At 35.8% G+C, this 21622-nt stretch overlaps 1 protein-coding gene across 4 annotated transcripts in view; it reads left to right on the top strand.

The window, feature by feature from the left end:
* The window catches only part of LOC106881589 (lysosomal cobalamin transporter ABCD4), a 100764-nt gene extending 79565 nt beyond the window's left edge, over positions 1-21199 (top strand). For all 4 annotated transcript variants that reach the window (XM_014932044.2, XM_014932045.2, XM_014932046.2 and 1 more), the window contains 5 exons: positions 4428-4519; positions 7923-7959; positions 14377-14479; positions 20292-20368; positions 20995-21199. In XM_014932044.2, coding sequence (XP_014787530.1) covers positions 4428-4519; positions 7923-7959; positions 14377-14479; positions 20292-20368; positions 20995-21182 — 497 coding nt within the window. In that variant the 3' untranslated portion in view covers positions 21183-21199. The remainder of the gene's footprint in view (positions 1-4427; positions 4520-7922; positions 7960-14376; positions 14480-20291; positions 20369-20994) is intronic.
* Positions 21200-21622: the final 423 nt, after the last annotated feature.

Here is a 21622-nt window from a genome sequence, read left to right as displayed (position 1 = left end):
ATATATATACATATATCAATCTTCATCATCACCACTGTCTCTCACCAACACCAACACAACCACTATCAACACTAAAACCAATATGATGATTGCCATTTCCAACCCATGAACTTTTGAATATCAACTGGCAACTATAATAATAGTTTTAACATGATAGCAATGTCTTTAGCTGCATATGTTGTGTGTCAGCAGGGTGGTGTGTATATGTGTGTTAGTGTCTCCTTACCTTGACATCACCTGGTAGTTGTAAGCAAATGTTGCCATCATTCAAGAGGTGTCCATTTCCAATCTCTTGGGAAAACATAGCTGGTCATAAGAAAACCTGTTTCCTTACTTGGAAACAGGTGAGAGTTGGTGATAAGAAGGGCATTCAGCCATAGAAAACTTGCTGCATCAAATTCTGACTGATCCATGCAAGCATGCAAAAAGTGATTTTCAAATTGATGATAATAATGGTGATTGCCAAAACACTAAAGCTTGCAACATCTACAGTGAGAAAAATATAGGACAATCAAGAGAAAATTAGTCAAGTGCTCAAGAAGCTACTCCATGAACTGCTTTGACCTCAAAGATTATGTGTGAAGCTTAAAATGGAATAGCTGTCGGATGTATGGATTGAAGATCTGACTCGACAGTGGTAAATCAAAATCAAGATAAAAGTTTGTTTGATGATTTGCTGAAAAAGGAAGCTGAAGCATCGATAATGCTGATTTGAAAGGATTAAGAAGTGCTTGAATTTTTACACCATAAAAAGTGTCTGATGAAGGTGCTGATTCAGAAGCTGCTTCTGATCATCCTAAACAGCTGAAGAAAACAATTGCTGAAGGGGTCTACACACCAGAGTAAATATATAATCATCACGGTTATGTTTCCTCTCAATAAACTTTTCCATTTTGTGGGTAATTTAGTCTGTTAATATGAATTGTCTTGCACAGATCACTAACAGAGTCAAACTGAGACAAGTGACCAGTGAGCTGTGAAAAGTGACAGTGTGTCACATATTATCAGATTCTTTTGAGAAGTCTTTCAAAATTAATTGAAAAGATGAAAATTCTTGTCACTATATGAATGAAAAAAATTGAAATACAGCTGCAATATGTGAGGACATATTAAAAGATTTAGTTCAACATTTGTATATTTTAGTTCAATAGTTTATTTTTCACACTTATTAATGAAATGAAAACTGCTGAGGCTACAACCGAAATAAACTGAAACATAGTTATGCACTAAATGTGTCCATAAGACGTCAATTTTAAGGATAGATTGATGCTAATTTAGTTCTTATTCTTATGAAATTTCAGATTCAAAATTGAATAACACTGTCATTGTCATATAATTGAATGACACAACTACCTCTCATTCTTAGTTTAGAACTTAGTATTTAGTTTTTTGCCTCTTTGACATTTATATATGAACTTTATAGTGAATTTCAGTTTGTATTTTTCATATTTTGAAATATAATCTTACTTTTACGAGGCATACCTTATTACATCTTATGGTGCACCAGTGTGCCGCAGCACACGGTTTGGGGACCACTGCTCTAGTCAATGGATCAAGGTATGACGGCTCACTTCAAGATATATTATCTCAGAAGAACTTTCAAACAACTTACGAAAGCATTTCATAGGAAGATAAACCAACAGTTTGAGACTTCTGGAAAAAATTCAACATAATCATTGCTGTGGATAACATAACTGAGTCAACAGATGAAGTGATGCCCTCAACTTGAATGGTGCCTGAAAAAATATGTGACTTGGCTATATCCGTGAAATTACAAGCTTTCCACAAGTATAAAGTCTACAATAGTTTTGGAGAGATATTGTAATGCTTTCAAATGATATAGGATTTGAAGAAGTTTTAGAGGACGATGTGTTACTAGTGTCCCATAGAAAAAGTTTAGCTATTGAGGAGTTGATGGTATTTGTACAAGAACAAACTGGGAATACAAATGAAAATATGGAACTTCTACCAAGTTCACTTAAATTGACTGCAAAGAATATTGCAAAAAGTTTGGCATTTCTAGAAGGCCTGCAATTTTTTTGCTGATAATAACCCTAAGTGTGAATGTAATGTAAAAATTTCAAGGTGAGTTTACAATGAGTTCAGTTTCCACACTGTGATGTATTAAGAGATGATGTGCCATAAACATCAAACAATTTTGGATGATTTCTTCATCCCTCAAATAAATGTTGATGATGATGAATTATAAGATAGAAGACAGTGTCTATCATCCTCTTAGTAAATCTCCTTTCTCAACTGCTTCTCCCACAATGGTCAACATCTTTAGTGATAAGAATGTACCTTTTTATGGTGTTATGATTCTTATTTATTCGCTAACTTATTTCTCATCAAGTTTTTTTATGTATAAATGTTGTACTATGTATTCGTTTAGAAATTGTTATTTGCATGCATAAAAGTAATTATGTTGCTTTTTTTGTTGTTATTTTTTCAGAAAAATTCCATTGAATTACATCTCATTTTGTAACATGAAAGTCAATAGGAAATAGATTTTATAGTATGAGATTTCGTATTACAAGATTTTTAGGAATGCATTACACTTGTATTGTGAGGGATTCTTGTGTATACATACACACACACATATATATATATATATATATATATACATACAACATCAACATCATCATTTAATGTCCGTTTTGTATGTTGGCGCGGGTGACACGTAAAAGCACCCACTACACTCTGTGAGTGGTTGGCGTTAGGAAGGGCATCCAGCTGTAGAAACTCTGCCAAATCAGATTGGAGCCTGGTGTAGCCATCTGGTTTCACCAGTACTCAGTCAAATCGTCCAACCCATGCTAGCATGGAAAGCGGACGTTAAACGATGATGATGATGATGATATATATATATGTATATATATATATATATATATATATATATATATATATATATATATATATATATATATATATACATATATATATGTATATATGCTTACACAACTGAGAAGCACATAGGTCAACTTAGCAAAGACAAATTTAATTAGCAGGCAAGTAAGCAGGACTCTACTGCCCTCCCTGAGATGGTCATATGCAATATCTGAAAAGAGACTAGGTAGGAATTATAGATCCACAAAAGATATGGTGGGATCCCAAGCAAGTTGATAGAGAAGATCGATTTCATATGTAACTGATACAAAAAGAGTAATTAGAAGTAATAGTATCCTTGTAGCAATAATAATACTAAAGGAATGAAGGTTTTCATCTGCCTAGAATTTTTGTGAGAATTAATTGATTGCTTTTGTTACCAAGGTGACCTAATCATCATTACAGGATGTTGTACTAAATGCATAGCAGTTAGATTAAGGACAAAGTAGTAAAATATACTGTGGCCTCTGTTATCAACAAAAGATTTAATGATTGTATATCACTTGCATGGTAGTGTGATTATAGATGACTGTGGTGAGAGAGTAGCAAACAGCCAATGATTGAGTGTCAGTGATTAGTGCCCTCTCACAACAACAGCCATTTTATCCTCAGTTGTGACACTTATCTTCTAATGTGTAAATTCACCTTGCAAAGTGGACAGTTTACTGCAGTAGGATGGACAGTGGTCTATCCACAGTGCAAAATGTAAGCAGTGACAACATTCAAGATTTCATGTAGAACTGAAGAATGCAAGGAAATCCTTTGCATTCAGTGTATACATCTCACTTCTATGCAATATCATACTTTGTACACAGGCATCATATAATCTCATCTTTACTTTGTTACAGCAGAGATAATAGCTCATAGCTTGCTTTTATATGCTGACTACTATTCATTTAAAGCACCCATTTCTAATGCTAGATATCAGAAGCTTTCAATTAGTTATTGGGAGCTGTGAAAACCTGAACGAATCTAGTGTTTACTGCTTCTAAACATCTGCCTCATATAATCTACCTTCAGTGTTAGCCTTCCTGAGATCCCTCCACACCTCTTGTGTGACTATAGTTTACACTGGGTACAACAAATGTAACTCTACTTAACTCCTATTCTGCATATCAAATGCAGACGTTTTCCTGTTGGAGTAGGGTCTTATCTTCTTTCTGCTTACTAATACTTTTGCCTTTGATAAGTTTACTTTGTTGCCTGTTGATTCTAGATTTTGCTACCATATCTAGAATTTCTTCTGATTCTACTGCAGATTTTCCTATAAGAACTATCCCTCCTTGAAGACCAGGTCTTCAGTAGTGCCTGGAAGAATCAACAATATTATAAAACCAGCAACCACTACAAGAACAACACCACTTGAAGTGCTGTTGTGAGGTTGGCCAATTTACTTTTCATATTTTAGTCTATGTGATAAATAACATGTTATAAAATTGTATTGGAAACAAATTTAACTCATGCTTTGTGATTGCATAATTACTCAAATAAATCAAGTTGTTAAAAGTCTTTATACTCTTAACTGCTTTTCATTGTTTCAGGAACTATCAGTTGTCCCCATTACCTTGGTTCTGATGGAATTATGTTCTTGCCACAAAAACCATATCTTACCAATGGGAGTTTATTACAACAAGTAAGTTTTTGCATGGCAATAATTCTTGATTGTCAAAGCATCTTGTTGCATTTGTTTGCCTGCTTGAAAAACATTTTTGAAAATTTCTTTGGAATAATTTGGTTATTTATTTTTCTTCATTACTTTCTATGTTCTTTACATGTTTATTCTCCTAATATCTTATTTCTCTACATATATCATTTCCAAGATACCTCTAACTGAACATGTTGAAATTCATTTGTCTGTCTTAGAATATTACATTGTTCTAGAAAAACAGATACAACACATTGCTTTCCATAAGATTTGGGGGCCATGTGTTTTTATGGCTAAGCACCTGTCTTTCTTATCAACTTCTGTGATGGAAATGGGTTGAATGTTTTTTTTTACCAACCATATCAACAGAAGAGTTTAATTCCTTGCTTATCAGCTTCCTCCAATCCATGTAGATTTGCTGAGAACAAAATGGTCTGTTTGTGATTATTGTGTATGCTAGCACTTTTGCTGTCATATTTTTGTCACTTACTACCTTTATTTCAATTAATTTTTAAAATTAAGAAGAATTCTGTAAAATAACTTTGTCATTATTGAGCTGACATTTGGAACATAGATTAACACAAAATTTGGATGGATGGTTTTAATTTAGATAGTTTCAAGGCATGACTCTGTTTATCATAGAAACAAGTGCATGCCAAGTTGGTTTCAGAAGTTCTTTCCTTAGACCTGGAATCTTCTCAGACCATTTTAGTGACTCATTTGATTCATGCAAGAGCAGAGTAATTGTAAGCTGCCTTAGCTGCAGCTATAGGAGATGTGGTTTTACTTGTTTGAGAAGAAAGTGAGAAGTTTTGAACAGGAGAGAGAGAGATGCAAAAAGAAATGTCGGGTTTAAGAGTGCATAAATGTCATCACTTGTCATACTTAAAGAGCTATTGTATGAATTATATGAGTGGATTGTTTGTACCACTGATTATTGTGTGGTGGCTGCTGTAATGAGAGTTTTATTAGAATCATTTAATTTACTGCATCAATCATGTTGGCTGCCTATTTATGTTACAGGGGTACTAAGTTAGTGCCCTCATAATACAACTATGTAGTATATCTTAGTGAGGATGTGTTGCTACACAGAGATGCTGTAAGGATTGCATTGTCAGAAAAACAATTGCAAACTGGAATGTATATTTTGCAAAGTTAGTTTTTGTTGATTGAAATGGTAAAATTGAGTGCTACAAATCAGCACTTACAAGAGACAGTGGGCAGCTTTGGGGTGGCAGGAGTTGTGAATGGTAATGGGTAGTATGTAGTGGAATTCACAATATCAGAAAGATTGCATTTCTATAACTTAGGGAATAGGAAAGATAAAAGAAAAGGTTTGTTGTTACTGTGTAGTCCTAAGTCTGTAGAGGTGCAATCCACAGATTCATAGCTCTGGATATACCCTTGATAAGGACCAGATTGCACATTCTGACATGCAGTATGGTTAATTGTTTTTGGTGTAGAGAACTATTATCAAAAATGCTATAGCAATGAACATCTTGTCATGGTATATCAAATATTAAACTGTCCAATGTGTCACTTTTATTCTTGAGCAAATGTATTGGAAATCTCTCATTGGCTCCAGTTCCATTATTGGTCCATCTAGATTCTGGAGTGTCAACAACAGAGGCAGGCAAGGTGGGGTTATTGATCCAAACGTGATAGCTGCTGCTCCTCCATACCTTTTTGAAATGTTTTTTTTCTATTTTATTTACTTTTTTACTTGTTTCAATCTTTTAACTGTGGCCATGCTGGAGCACTGCCTTAAAGGAATTTTAGTTCAACAAATCAACTCCAGGACTTATTCTTAGTTAGCCTAGTACTTATTTTATTGGTCTCTTTAACTGAACTGCTAAGTTACAGGACATAAACTTACCAATATCAGTTGTCAAGCGTGGACAAGCACAAACACAAAGACACACACACATAAATATATTTAGTTAGAGGATATGTTAACCTCGTAAACGCATGGTTGCATCCAAGGAAATACTGGTTCAATACCTAGTATTGTCTCCTGAAATGAACTGATAGGTCCACATATAACATCTCAAGGTACATCTTTTTCTCTGATGAAATTATGCTTATGTCACATAAATGCAAATTTAATGCATAAATTCACTTGCCCAAGATGTCATGCAGTGGGACTGAACTTGGAACCATGTGGTTGAGAAGCAAGCTTCTTACCACATAGCCACACCTATTTTTTTTATTTTACTTTCTCAATCTGGAGGAAGGTGCAGTGCCCATGACCCTTGCAGTCCTCTGAGACTGGTGAGAATAGATGCTGTTAATACTCCGTTTAAACTGTTTCAGGTCAATACCTGTAGAGAATACATGAACAGGGACATTCCAAAGGGTGCCAAGTCCTGAGGAAGAATGATAGTGACTTATGCAAAGGAAGTCGAGATGGATGTATAAAGAGTGATGAAAGGTGAAGAAATGGGTGAGTCAGAGGTGCTCGGATGATAGACGTACAAGAACAGCCACCTCGGAGGCACAGAGGCTTGTGTTTTGGGTTAATGACACCATTGATGCTGCTGCTCTTAGTGGTTGATGTTATAGTTTACCAATACACAGCTTTCAGACTAACACCAATATGCAAATTCGTATTCATACCTCAACAGTGAATGACAACCATGGCTACTGTGTCCAAGCTATCCAATGCTCTTTCTCTCTCAGTGGGGCATTTGTCAAATTCATCAGATTTGGTCAGCATTCATGAGGGACATTGTAAACTTGTTGGTTGGAGCTGGCTCAACCCACCCCAGGTGAATGCCACTGCAAGTACAAGTAGTAGGATATGCAGATTATCTTACCAATATGTAAACTGACTCTGTTGCTTTGCACTTAATAAAATGATGGGTGATGTTAAATGAACTCTGACAAAAACTATCAAATCTGAAGATGCAGTCGCATTGTAAAAACTATGTTAATGTCAAGACTATAGGGGTAATACTTTATGTTTCATTTTTTACATCATGAGGGTGTGTGTCTATTAAGCATAGAAATTTATTTTTGTATTCTGAAGATTTTGATTTTTCATGCTGTGTTGGTATATCGGTAACATGGACAAAAAGTGAAAATTTTACTGTGGTCAAAGTAATATAGTGGATTTGTAGTACAGAACATCAATTTATGTAAAAAAGAAAAGAAAAGTACTAAGCTGTACAAGAGGAGACACGTGGGATAAAGAGGTCACAGGATATGTGATGAAAGAGCTTTGACAAAGACACTAAGATAATAAAAATAAAGCTGAAGTGAAGACCAAATATATAATGTGTGTTTAATTGGCAAGATATGACCATCCCCAAGTATAACAATAACATCAATTTAATTATACTAAATACCTTATTTTAATGTCTTTTACAACAGAGTTATGCTTCAATTGCAGATTATTTACCCTGAATATGAAAAAACTTTTATACATGGTTTGTACTTTTTTTTGTTGTTTCTGCCTCTTTTCCTCAGTTTTTTCTGCATTTAATTTATTTTTAGTATGACGTGCATGAGTTTGGGAAGTTGTTGAAGCAAATATTTCAATAGCTGAAGGACTTTGCCATTTGATTAATGTATAATTTTTGTTTAATTCTTTTTTGAGAGAAGAAATTGATCTGAACTCTTTAGACTACAAAAATCACTTGTTTATTTCTTGTTACTTTACCACTCTGCTACTCTCTCTTTCTCTTCCTTTCTCCTTTCTTCTTTGTCTCGCCTCTCTCTTTATCTCTACTTATTTTTTTCTCTGTTATTATTTGCTTCACTGCTTCTGAAAAAGAGTTTCTTTCAATAGAGAACTATATGGAAGTCCAACAGGTCTATGATAAATAATTTTCTCTGTGGATGACTAACATTACCATTCTCATGTCTTAATGGAAAAATTCCAGCCTAAACCTGTTTGATATATATTGCTAAACTTTACTACTTCTGAACTCTTAATCTTACTGCAAGATTATTATTTCCTTCACAGGAGCTAAAATCTTTCAGTTTGCACTGCGTAATTCTAAAAATATGTCCAGATCTTTGATACATCATCCATATCTGCTAACCCTAACCCTGTTCATACTAACCCATGTCTAATTTAACTTAATTCACCATAATCGTAGTTTTGCCTCTAATACCCTGTCAACTCATTTCATTAATAACATATCTATGTGAATATCTTATCTCGTTCCTGCTCTGGAAATGAGCATATCTTGTTCAGTTGTTTCCTTAATCTGTCTTTTATTTAATTTAATTTACCATAATCATAGTTTTTACCTCTTAATATCCTGTTTTACCTTGTCTCCTCTTTTCATCATTAATGTATCTATATAAATATCTTATCTCATCTCCCTTCTCTCTCCATTAATGGCCCTGCTCTAGATATGAGCATATTTCATTCAGTTGCTTCTTCATAATGACATCAGAGAGATGGTTTTGTATTCTTCCCCCAATATTGTCTAGCTACTAACCTCTTCTTCCTGTTGCTGCTATTATAAATAAACACTTTGGCCATTGCATTATCTCTCAAATAATTTCTTTGGATACTACACACCTCTGATGCAACAAAAATATAAAATAAGTTGTTTTTTTTGATTTGTTGTCTTTGCTTTTAGTTGATGTATAATTCATGCTATTTGCATTTCTGCCTTGTTTATATTAGTCCATGTTTAATTTAACTTAATTCACCATAATTGTAGTTTTGCCTCTAATACTCTGTTTTACCTTGTCTTCTCATTTCATCATTAATGTATCTATGTGAATATCTTATCTTGTTCCTGCTCTAGAAATGAGCATATCTTGTTCAGTTGTTTCCTTACATATGATGCACAGACCCTTTCCTGCCCCACACCTATACTGGAAACCTCTCTTATCTACTGGAAACCTCTCTTGGTATCTCTTCTTCCCTCTTTCTTCATCCTCTTCTTCATGTATCCTTCTACCCTTCCTCCCTCCTCAGGGTCTCTCATCCGCATTACTGCAAGACACATGGCATCCTTTGTATACCTTGCACTAAAATGTTGTTGATGAAAAGTTCTTATCAATTAATTTCTCTTTGTATTAACAATGCATGTATAGTGCTCAACTATTTTTATTTATCTTTGTATTAATAATGTTCATATAGCACTCACTTTCAGTAGATGCAGCAAGTGTAACATGAATGGATGATGATATTAAATGTGGGGACAATGACTATTTCATGTTAACTGGTAAACACTCATTGAAACCTTCTTTTGAGATGTCACATGCTGTCCTCCTTCTCCTTGTTCCCTCTTGCCTTCCCTTTCACATCTTTATACCATCAGTATAGGTACATTGAAAGATAAGTCTGGTGAGATTGTTAAGATGCTTGAATGGAGGAGGCATGTTGATGTGTGTAGCATTCAAGTGGTTTGGTGGAGAGGTGCTTCAGCTAGGTTCTTCACAGGCAAAAAACATCCTCTGAGAAGGCAACAGTGAAGGGATAGGTGGCATGGGCATATTCCTAGCTGAGAAATAAGTGAATAAGGTGATTGAGGTAGTCGGAGTGCATGATAGGGTACTTAAACTTAAACTAGTTTTGCAAAATAGTACAGCAACAGTAATCTCTGCCTATGTCCCTCAAACTGGTCTGCTAAATGAACAGAAGGATAATTTTTTATGATGTTTCTTTGCAGACTACCTCAAAGACAAATGACTGTGACCTTCTTTTCATGGCTGGTGGCTTCAATGGACATGTTGGGCAGTTATTGGTCATCTTCTATGGTGTACTTTGTGACCATGGAGATGGTTCCTGTAATAAGGAGGGAACAAGGCTTCTGGAGTTTTGTGATGCAAATAACCTAATGGTCTGCTACACCAACTTCAGAAAACCTGCCAGCCACCTGATAGCCTATCAGTCTGTTGGCCAAGCTTGCCATATAGACTACATTCTCACCAGAAAGCTAGGTACATGGTTGCTCATAAATGCAAAGGCTTTTCCTAGTGAAAAATGTACCCCTCAGCATAAGTTAGCCATTAGTGACTTCAGACTACAGGCTAGAAAGATTCCAAGAAGCAGGCCAGTCTGGTAAAGAAGGATCTGGAAGCTTACAGAGATTTAGTGTTGTTCTATCTGAAGCATTTAATGAGGAGGAAGACTTACAGACATGTAATGAAGAAGGTAACTACAAGTTCCTATGGGACAACTTGCTGTGGCTCGTACAAAGTCCCAACTAGACCTAGAGTGATATGGGGATGGAACAGTGTTGTTGACAAGACCATTAGAGCAAGGAAATGGTAGTAAAGAACTATATTAGGTAGCTAGAAGGTAATTTAAGAAATGGGTGTACTTAGCCAGGATAGAAGCAGAAAGGAAGAAATTTGCCAATGTTTTGTGATGTGGGGACCAGCAGCTTGAGGTGTTTTGGTTTGCAAGACAATGTGTCAGGAAAAATCCTGATGTAGGAGGGAAGTGCATTTGCATGGATGATGGTTCACTTGCAGTTAATGACTCTGCAAAGAAAGAGGTTTGGAAGTACCACTATGAAAGGCTGCTAATTGTAGAGAATGCATGGAAGAAGGAGAGTTTGCCTAATGTGAACCCAACAGAGAGACCAGCTATCTGAATACACAATATCTTGGTAAATAAAGTTATGAAGGATATGAAGACTAGGGAAGCCCCCAACCCATCAGTAATCACCGCTGAGATGCATAAGATATCTGGTGGAGTGGGATATGGTCTAGTTATCTGTATAGTTAATCAGGTTGTCCAAGAGGGAGTCATACCCAACAACTGGTCTAGCAGCATTATAGTTAACTGCTACAAAGGTAGACAGAAATAATTACAGAAATATCAAACTGCTGGGCCAGGTGATGATAGTTACTGAGAGGGCCATAACCCAACTAATTAGGGAGAGAGTTAGTCTTGATGAGATGCAGTTTGGTTTTGTGCCAGGGAGAAGCACTACAAATGCTATATTCCTGGTAAGCAGCTGCAGGAGAAGTATTTAGGCAAAAATAAACCTCTATTTGACTTTTGTTGACATGGAGAAAACCTCTGACAGGGTCTCTCACTCACTTATCTTGTGGTCACTGTGGAAGCTGGGGATCGATGAGTGGTCGGTGGGAGCTGTACAAGCCATGTACAGGGATGCTGTTAGTAAGGTGAAGGTTGGCAATGAGTATAGCAATGAATCCATCATACAGGTAGGAGTTCACCAAGGATCGGTTCTCAGCCCCCTTTTGTTCATCATTTTAAGACAGGCTGCTTTTGTGATCTCCTCTATGCTGATGATCTTGTGTAGCTGAATCATTACCAGAACTAAAGAAGAAATTTCAGGTGTAGAAGTAAGGTCTAAAATCAAAGGGCCTTAGAGTTAATTTAGCAATGATCAAAATCTTATTAAGTACAAAAACAGACAAATCACAAATCCCTTCAGGCAGATGCCGTGCTCATTATGTAGAAAAGGTGTAGGTAGAAACTATAAGGTGTACATAGTACAAGCTATAGACACATAAAAGTTGCAGCACTATGAATGGAAGGTTAACAGAGAAAGTAGTCTTTGTGTGTGGCTGATGTGCAGATACAATAAACACTAATAATGTACAGAAAATAGATTTCATCAAATTCCTAGGGGAATGCTTAGTAGTAGACAGTTTGTGTTACCTAAGTGACCAAGTGGAGAAGAATGCCCTGAGAGAATAGCTGTTAGAATAAGAAGGGGCTGGGCAAAGTTCAGGGAGCTTCTACCTTTGTTGGTTACAAAGAAACTCTCCCTCAGAATGAAGGCAGATTGTATGATGCTTGTGTGGACAGCCATGTTGCATGGCAGTGAAATATGGACTGTGAAGGCGTGAAAGAAATGAAGCTAGTATGCTCTGCTAGATGTGTAATGTCAGTGTGCACATATGACAGAATGAAAGTGTCTTGAGAGAAACATTGAGTATAATAGGCATCAGATATATGGTATGATCATGTGATGCATATGGACGACGATAGCTGCATAAAGAAGTGCCCTATCTCTAATTGGGAAAGGAACCTGTGGAAGAGGTAGACCAAGGAAGACATGGGGTGAGGTGGTGAAATATGATCTTCAGATGTTGAGTCTCATGGAGGTGATGACAAGTGACCAGGACATTTGGCGAATTGCTGTGCTTAAGAAGACACGTCATGCTAAGTGAAATCATGGTTGTGGTCAGTGCAGGTGATGTGTGTATGGCACTCAGGCCAGTGACACATAAGACACCCATGCTGGTGACATGTAAAAAGCACCCATGCCAGTGACACGTAAAAAGCACCCGTGCCGGTGACACGTAAAAGGCACCCGTGCAGGTGACACGTAAAAGGCACCCAGTATACTGTGGACTGGTTGGCATTAGGAAGAGCATCCAGCTGTAGAAACCAAGCCAAAACAGACTGGAGCTGGTGCAGCTTTCTGGCTTCTTCAGTCAAACCATCTAACCCAGAAAATGAATGTTAAATGGTGATGATGGTGATACAGGAGATCACAACATCAATGATTGAATATAAATCTTTGACTTTTCAACCTTCTGCATGACACAAGGTAAGGATGGGTCTTGGTATTTTCTTTCTTGCCAAGGTAATGCTGATAATGAGCCCCACAAGACATTGGAATTGGTTGGGTACCTGTGAGTGCATGTGTGTGCACAAGTGCATGCATGCAATGTGTGTGTGTGTGTGTGTGTGTGTGTGTGCATGTGTGTGAATATTTCATATTTCCCTCATTGACACGTATTTGCAAAGTTGTAAACAATGGCATCACTGATGGTATCATTTGCAAGTGGCTGAGCACTCCACAGACACGTGTACTCTTAATGTAGTTGTCAGGGAGATTCAGCGTGACACAGAATGTGACAAGGCTGGCCCTTTGATATTTTTGTCAGTTGAGTGAAGTGGAGCAATGTGAAATAAAGTGTCTTGTTCAAGGGCACAATGCATCGCTGGGAATTAAAGTCACAACCTTACAATCATGATCCAAATACCCTAACCACTAAGCCTTTTGCCTTGGTTCATCTCATTGTTTAATAATTCAATGAATACTTCATATTATTGCATTGTGTGTTTTTGTTTTTTGATTTTCCTGACCCATCTGAGTACTTCAATTTATTATTGCAAATGGAAAAATGAAAATGTTCTTGAATTACACAGTTTCCTATTGAGGTCTTTTGTAACTCCCCATTGTAGTTAGTTGCAGTTAGGTCAACTGGACAATCGATTATTTGATTTCTTCATCAGGGGTGTAACAGAACCCCTGTAATGAAATATAAAACTTTACTCCATTGGCTTATTTATTGATTTGATCATATGTGACTCTACTGTAATACTGTTTTTAATTTAGGCACATGGCAAAAAATCTAGAAGGGAGACAGTTAGTCAGTACTGTCAACCCCAATACTTGACTATTTCATCAGCCCCTGAAAGGATGAAAAACAAAGTTGACTGTAGTGGGATTTGAACACAGAACATAAATAGCTGTAATTGTATCAGTTCTCCAGTATGTCTCGGGAGAATTGAAATGTAAATTTGGCCCCTGTGGGATTTAAACATTGAATATTGCTCAGTCTAATTATTGAAAGGCATTTAGTCCATTTTTTTTGCACTCTGCCCTCATTTGAGTTAACTATGGCATTGGTACCTACAAACTAGTACCATATATGATTTAGTAGCCAGGAAATTAAACTGATACTTGTTCAAGTATAGACTAACATGCAGTGTTTGGCAGAGTTTCAAACATCACATGTCTGTGAGAAATATTACATTTTTGATTCAGAGTTTTTATATTTCAATTATTCATTTTTTGGTAAAACAAGGAATTATTTTATGTACTCTTCCCATTCACCAGAATACGCTTATTTTTCTCTTTCTTCATCTTCTTCTTTTCCAGATAGTATTACAACTGAAAGGATATTTAATTATTTAGACAGAGTCCAACTCAATGATTTGGTTTCTTGTGTTGGCCGTCTTGATGCCAAGGTAGAATGGAATTGGTAAGTATGTTTTGTCTGAATGCATGTGCCTACATATTTGTGCTTATGTGTACATAAACATGTATACATTTAAATATACTAGTAACCTTGTGAAACTAACGTTATGTAACAGATGTATTCGTCATGTGACTATTTTGAGAAAATATTCTGTGGCTGTTAAGGTAATTTCAGGTAATTGAAAAGGAAGTTGTTATTTAGCTCTAACTCTACTTTTACTAAATAGGTTTATGGAATATTCAAAGGTATTCCAACTTTGACCATACCATATTTTTTTTTTTTTTTTACTTATTTCAGTCAATAGACTGTGACCATGCTGGAGCACTACCTCGAAGGATTTTAAGTCAAATGAATCAGCCCCAGTACTCATTGTTTTTTAAAGCTTGGTGCTTATTCTATTGGTCTTTTTTGCTGAACTGTTAAGTTTCAGGGGCATAAACACACCAACACTGGTTGTCAAGTAGCAAGGGAACATGCACGCGCACACACACACACGCACACATACACACACGCACATACACACACACATGCACACGTATATAAATGACGGGCTTCTTTCAGTTTCCGTCTACCAAATCCACTAACAAGGCTTTGATCGGCCTGACGCTATAGTAGAAGGCATTTTTTTCAAGCTGCCATGCAGTGGGATTGAACCCAGAACCATGGTTGGGAAGCAAACTTCTTACCACACAGCCACGATGTGCCCTTACTGTAATTTTTTTTATTTAGCACTACATTAGCTAATATGAAATCACATGGCTTAATGATTAAGGTGTTTCGTTCATGTTCTTATGGTTATGAGTTCAATTCTTGGATCAGGTGATGCATTGTATTCTTGAGTGAAGTATGTCATTTCACATTGCTCCAGTGTGGTCAACTGAAACTGTGCACCAACCTGATACTGGTGTATCTCTAGCTCTCCTTTCAGCTGTCACATTTTTGATGTTCCTTTTGGCCAAGGGCAAGGGTGCTAAGAGGGTGTCTATATCTGCTTGTGACTACATTGGTACCTAAAACATTTAAGGAAGGTCTTGATACAAACTACCAGGTCACACTCATTTGCAAGCGATGGCTAAAACTAAGCTAAGACATCAATGAGGTATCCTTTCTTTTTTAAGATGGTAATGTATGATTTGTGGGAGACTCGGGTACTCTTTCCAACAGATCAAGCAACTGCATGGAGCTTCTTTCATTGGTTCCCCGCAAAGGAAAGTTTTGTTGGATTGAATAGTGGTTGTCCTGTGGTGTGTTGAAGTCAATATAGTCACACAGTAATCTTAAGGGCCATCAATCTAGATTGACTCTTGTGATTTAGGTTTATAAGTTTGTAATTTACATGAACAGAGAAGTAGTCTATATTTGTCTATGTGCATACAACACATGATCCACCATCCTATGTGAGTATAGCATATAATCCATCATCTACATGCATATAACACATGATCCTACATGTTCTTGCACATAACATGATTTGCCATCCTACATGCATATGACATAACATGTTCCTTTGTCCATTTGGTATCTAAATATTTGGAGAAGATTGTATTAAAAGATTAGATTCATAATTAATAGCTTTCATTGAATCTTTGAAAAATTTGATATCTATCATCATCATCAACTTCATCTGTACCACCATCATCATCACCATCATTTTATGCTTGCCTCTCTTTGCTTAAGTTAGTTGGATCTTCTCTAGCTCGTCGTTTTGACATTTATGACCTTCCTTACAGTAATTTTGGTGAATATTATATTATGACAGTCTCACCTTTAATCAGATCACTAGAGTATCAGGTTACAAGCTTTAGAAGCAAAGTTTTATTTTTTATCATTGAAGGACATCACAGAAGTTTGTTACATCCAGTGGTGGACTGGGTCTAAAAGTATTGGTTGTGAGGAGACTAAGGGGGTCCACCGGCAACTACAAGGGAGCCCACCTGCAACTACAATGCTATCATTTAATTTTTTTTTTTTGTTAAAAGTATTCTTTTCAACTGTCTACAAACGCAGCCAGGCTGAAATAATTAATGCATTCTTCCAGGAGTGAATAAAAAATTCTCAAACTTGAAGGGATGGGCCCTTTAAATACTAACATGGGCTCCCAAATATGAATTCTAATGGCGCAGGGGCCCACTTGCTATTGGGCAAGCTGGCAACCTAGCCAGTCCGCTACTGGTTACATCCTTTGATAAAGATATTTAACTGAAATACCCAACCACTTAACTGTAAGTAGCTACTACAGGGAATCAAAGCAGAGGTAACAAGGGAACTGTAAAATTCATGAATCTTGGTTTTTTTCCTTCCATTTGCAATAATAGACTGAAATGCTCTGAGTAGCTACGAAACCAGCACTGCAAAAATGTGAGTTATTTCATCATTTATTGCATCCATTGAGCCTGCTGTCTCTTTCATAAGATTAAGTCACTGAGATCAGCTTTTACTTTATATCTCTTTCTTTGATTTACTTTTCTACCATGCTTATTATGCTTATTTCATTTGGATCACTTCATACTTCTTCACCCAGCAGTTACCCTTTTTTTGCATTACATGGCCGTACTAACTTAGTCATCTCTCTTGGATGTTCTATCTGACTCCTCCTGTACTCAGTGTTTCCTCAGCTCATTTATGTTCATTCATTCATTTGCACTAACATCCAGTGTAACATGCTCACTTCAGTTCTTTCCAGTCTTTGTACATCCTCTGCATTCAGTCTCTATGTTTCACTGTCATGTAACATCCTACTTTGTACATAACCATTATATAATCTGCCTGTTACTCTGAGAGAGAAACCTCTTGTTGCCCTCAGAAGAAATAGCTCCCAGAACTTTCTCATCTCTTCTTACTCAGGTTACTGTTCTTTCACCTCCATTGTTAATTACATCATTTGAAAGAATTTGTCTCATGAATGCTCCTACTGCATATTACTCCTGTGTATCTGCTCCATATAAATTCTTTCTTCTGTGTCAGCTTGCATGTGATCTCATTTCATCATTTGTGTACACTCATTCTTTACATTTGGCATACAGTAAAGAATCCTTGTCTGCATGACCATCTTTCCGATAGCATTTTAAGTCCTGTGTCTTTTCCTATCAACTAAAAATTGAATATTTTTATGTTTACCTTTGTTATGTCCAGCATTATGATGATATATTTCATCATCTCTATGGGATTGGCCCAAACAGCATACCTCACTGACTGACTTTACTGATTGTATCAATCCACCATTTATTAGTAGTGGACCAGCCCACTTCTCACCTAGGTGTGTCACCATAACACCTCCTACCTTTGAGATTTTTTTTTTCACATACAACATTTTGTTTTCTATATTCTATTTCTTTTTCTTCCATATAGAATTATTTTTCTTTTGAATAAGCCCCAGTTTTGCTATTTTTTCAAATCATTGTTGTATTTCACTTTCATACAAATCCTTCATACAGACTTATTATTTTTCTCTTATTTAGATTTTTTTCTTGTTCTACACAGAATTATTATTTTTTTTTCAAAGATTATTATATATATATTTTTCATTGCTATGACTTTTCCTTTCGTTACACTTTTCTCAGCAGAAACTGTATCGGTTACCTGTAAACCTTCATTATCTTTTAAAGTGTTTGCATTAGAATGATTCCTCAACGAAGCATTTTCAGTAGAAGGATCTTTTCCTGTAACAGATGGCTCAGATTCTCTAATTCCAGAATTTTCTTTGTCTTCTTCACTAGTCACTTCCATTGGCATTTCATCTGGAGTCTTTTCAAGGAGGACTTGTTTAGTGTCCTCAATCACAAAATGGCTTGCATTTTCTTTGTCCATTTTAACTTTCTTAGCTAATGGTTCATTTTCTATTTCAGCAGATGATATCTGCTTACATTTGAAATCTTCTGGTATGACCTGCTTTAAATGAATCGTTAATTTTTTTTCATTTTTTTTCTTCTAACCAGAATTATTTTTTGTTCCTTACAGAATTATTAAATCTTTCACACAGACTTATTATTATTATTATTATTATTATTATTATTATTTTTTGTTCCACATAGAACCATTTTTTTTTCTTTTTCAAAATGCCGCAGGTAGTACCAAGTCTACATTATTACTGGTAGCACTACTACATATAGTGACCTGACTTATAAATCCTTTAAACAGACTTATTATTCTTTTTTGTTCCACATAGAATTATTTTTCACTGTGTGTAGTTCAGTTCTGTATAGAGTTCCAGTTTTATCAGACACTTTTTTCTTCAGGATCTTTTTTTATATATATTTTTCACTATGTGTATATCACTTTTCATCGTATGTAGTTCAATTCTGTGTTAGTGTTTTTTTCTTCAGAATCTTTTTTTTATATACTTTTCACTGTGTGTACATTACTTTTCACTGTGTGAAATTCAATTCTGTGTTAGAGTTTGAATTCTTCAAACCTTCTTTCATTGTTATTGAATGTAGGTCTTCCATTTCAACACTCTTTCGAGCTTTCGTAACCTCATTACCACTGTTATACAGTGGAAGATATCCTCATTGCCACTGTTATGTCCCACTACTACACATCAGTGGCTGTGTGAGCTATAAATCCTCGTCGCCACTGTTATGTCCCACATTATGACGATGTATTTCATCGTCTCTGTGGGACTAACCCAAACAGTGTACCTCACTGACTGACATTACTGACTGTGTCAGTCAACCATTTATTAGTAGTGGATCAGCCCACTTCTCACCTGGGGGCATCTGCCACAACAACTTTAAAGTCTCCTGACTCTAGATTTTGTTTCCATGTTTGGAAAGTTTTCTCTAATTTTTGGACAGATTCAGCTATGAGAACTAGGCCATCAGTGTACAGAAGTTCCTACAGTTAGCTGATCTTAAACTCCTGTTATGACCTAGAAAACAGTAATGAACAATAAAAGCTTGAGAACTGAGCCCCATTGTACACCTACCACTCTACTAAATCATTCCTGACTTCATTGTTAACTCTTATGTTACTGACAGCATCTCTATAGATGGCTTGCACAGCTTTGTCCTTCATCTACACATGATATTCATCTACATCAACTTTCACAAGCCATTCATCTACTTTTCCTATAGCTCACCATATTACAGAACATAGTATCCTGTCAAAGACTTTCTCCATGTCAATGAAAGTTAGGTGTAGTGGCTACACTTAGTTAAGAACTTCTGATGTTGTTGCATTAAAATGAGAACATTGCTGGTACCAAATAATTATTGGGGTCAGTTATTCTCTCTGACATTGCCCTGTGAGAAGTATCATGGGGGACCACTTAGTCTTCCTTCCTTAAGAATTGGTGAAAAGTTGAATGAGGGTCTAGCAACTTCTTCCTAATAATAAAACAAAAAAAAGAAATGTATACCTGGAACCATCCAAGGACAGGCTGATGTGCAGTTAGAACTGTAGTGCTTTGGAATTCCAAAACTGACCCCAATAATTATTTGGTACTTCATTGACTCTTGAAGGGTGAAAGGCAAACTACCCACTTATTGAAAAATAATCTTTTTACATGCCTCATGCTCAGTATAGATTCCATTAACACCTAACTTCCTATATGGCTCTACTGCATGGGACTGCATCAGTCAGTTAGTCTTGAAACACTCAACATTGTAAAAAATCATACTAACCTTGCTTACATTCCTTTTGAAAGAAAATGAGCAACTCTCTAATGTAAGAAAGAAAAAAAACTATGATTTTTTGTATCATTACAGAACCAAGGTTTTGATTTAGAAAATTTTCAACAGGATTTTAAGAGTTAAAACATTACTTTGTTCCCAAAATATTCATCTAATTTTCAAGTTTTGCTTTTCAACTTGTGCAGGTACAATGAATTATCACCTGGACAACAGCAGCGACTTTGTTTTGTTAGATTATTCTATCATAAACCCAAATTTGCAGGTATTTATATTATTACTCTTTTTACATTTTCTGGGGAACCCCCTCCCCAAGACTATTTTAGCCTGATACTTATTTTTAATGATCTGTATTTGTTGAGCCTCTAAATTACGGAACATAAAAGACATAACTTAAACACAATACCAAGTTTAAGACTAGCTGGTATGGAAGATGGCTGTTTAATGATGATTTGATTGCAGCTGGTAAGCCAGAGGACTACACCAAACTCCACTGTCTGCTTTGGCATATATTCACAGCTGGATGCCCTTGCTAATGCCAGCCACTTTACTGAATGGACTAATGCTTTTCATGTGGCACACACACACACACACACTGGTTGTTACAGAACTACTGAGGATTTATAAAATCATTGAATATATAATTTCTGTGACAAGCAGTAATTCTTAGTAAGTTTAGCAAAAGGTAATGATGGCAGTATATCTCACAGATTCTGTAATTAATAAGGTATAGGGCATGTGCAATACAAGATGCCAGAAAAATATGAAATTTCTTTAAAAAAAGGGGAAAATAACTTTTTAAAGTTAATTAACATGTAATATGAAATATAGTGCAAAGCATTTTACTTGACTAAATGAAATTTATATGAATTTTTCAAATATTTATTTCAGTTCTTGATGAATCTACAAATCAAATAAGTCCTGAGTCCGAAGAGATTATGTATTCCATGTGCAAAGAGTTGGGTATTACAGTCCTCAGTGTTGGACATAGACAGAGTTTAACAAAATATCACCAAATGCTACTTCATATAGAAGGTGATGGTAACTGGACTATGAAACCTATAATAAATTCTAGTTGATTATTCTACAAAGTAAACATAGTTGATTATTCTATGAAGTCATCAAAAGTAGCAAAAATTCACTGTAGATAATCACTTGTCTTCTCTACAAATAGATTTCAAATTTAGTTCAATTATATTTTCACAGAATTGTTTTTATATATTTATATTCATATGAAGGAATTCATTTGATTTTTAGTTTTTTTAAAAAGAAAATGTATTTGTGACAGAGTATATCTCTGGTCATTTGCGTGTGTTTGTGTAGAGAAAATATGTTTGTGTGTGTTTGTGTAGAGCAGTGTTTCTCAGCCTATTTTCTTCCAGGCTCCACCATAACTTTCCAGAAAAATGTATGCTCCACCATTGGTTGAAAAAAAAACAACTTTCTTTTTAATATTTTATCACAATTATTTCATCATCGTCGTTTAACGTCCGCTTTCCATGCTAGCATAGGTTGGACG

Source organism: Octopus bimaculoides, chromosome 11, assembly GCF_001194135.2.
Source record: "Octopus bimaculoides isolate UCB-OBI-ISO-001 chromosome 11, ASM119413v2, whole genome shotgun sequence".
Lineage (NCBI taxonomy): Eukaryota > Metazoa > Mollusca > Cephalopoda > Octopoda > Octopodidae > Octopus > Octopus bimaculoides.
Note: the sequence above shows the minus strand (reverse complement) of the source record. Positions and strands in the feature narration are given on the sequence as shown.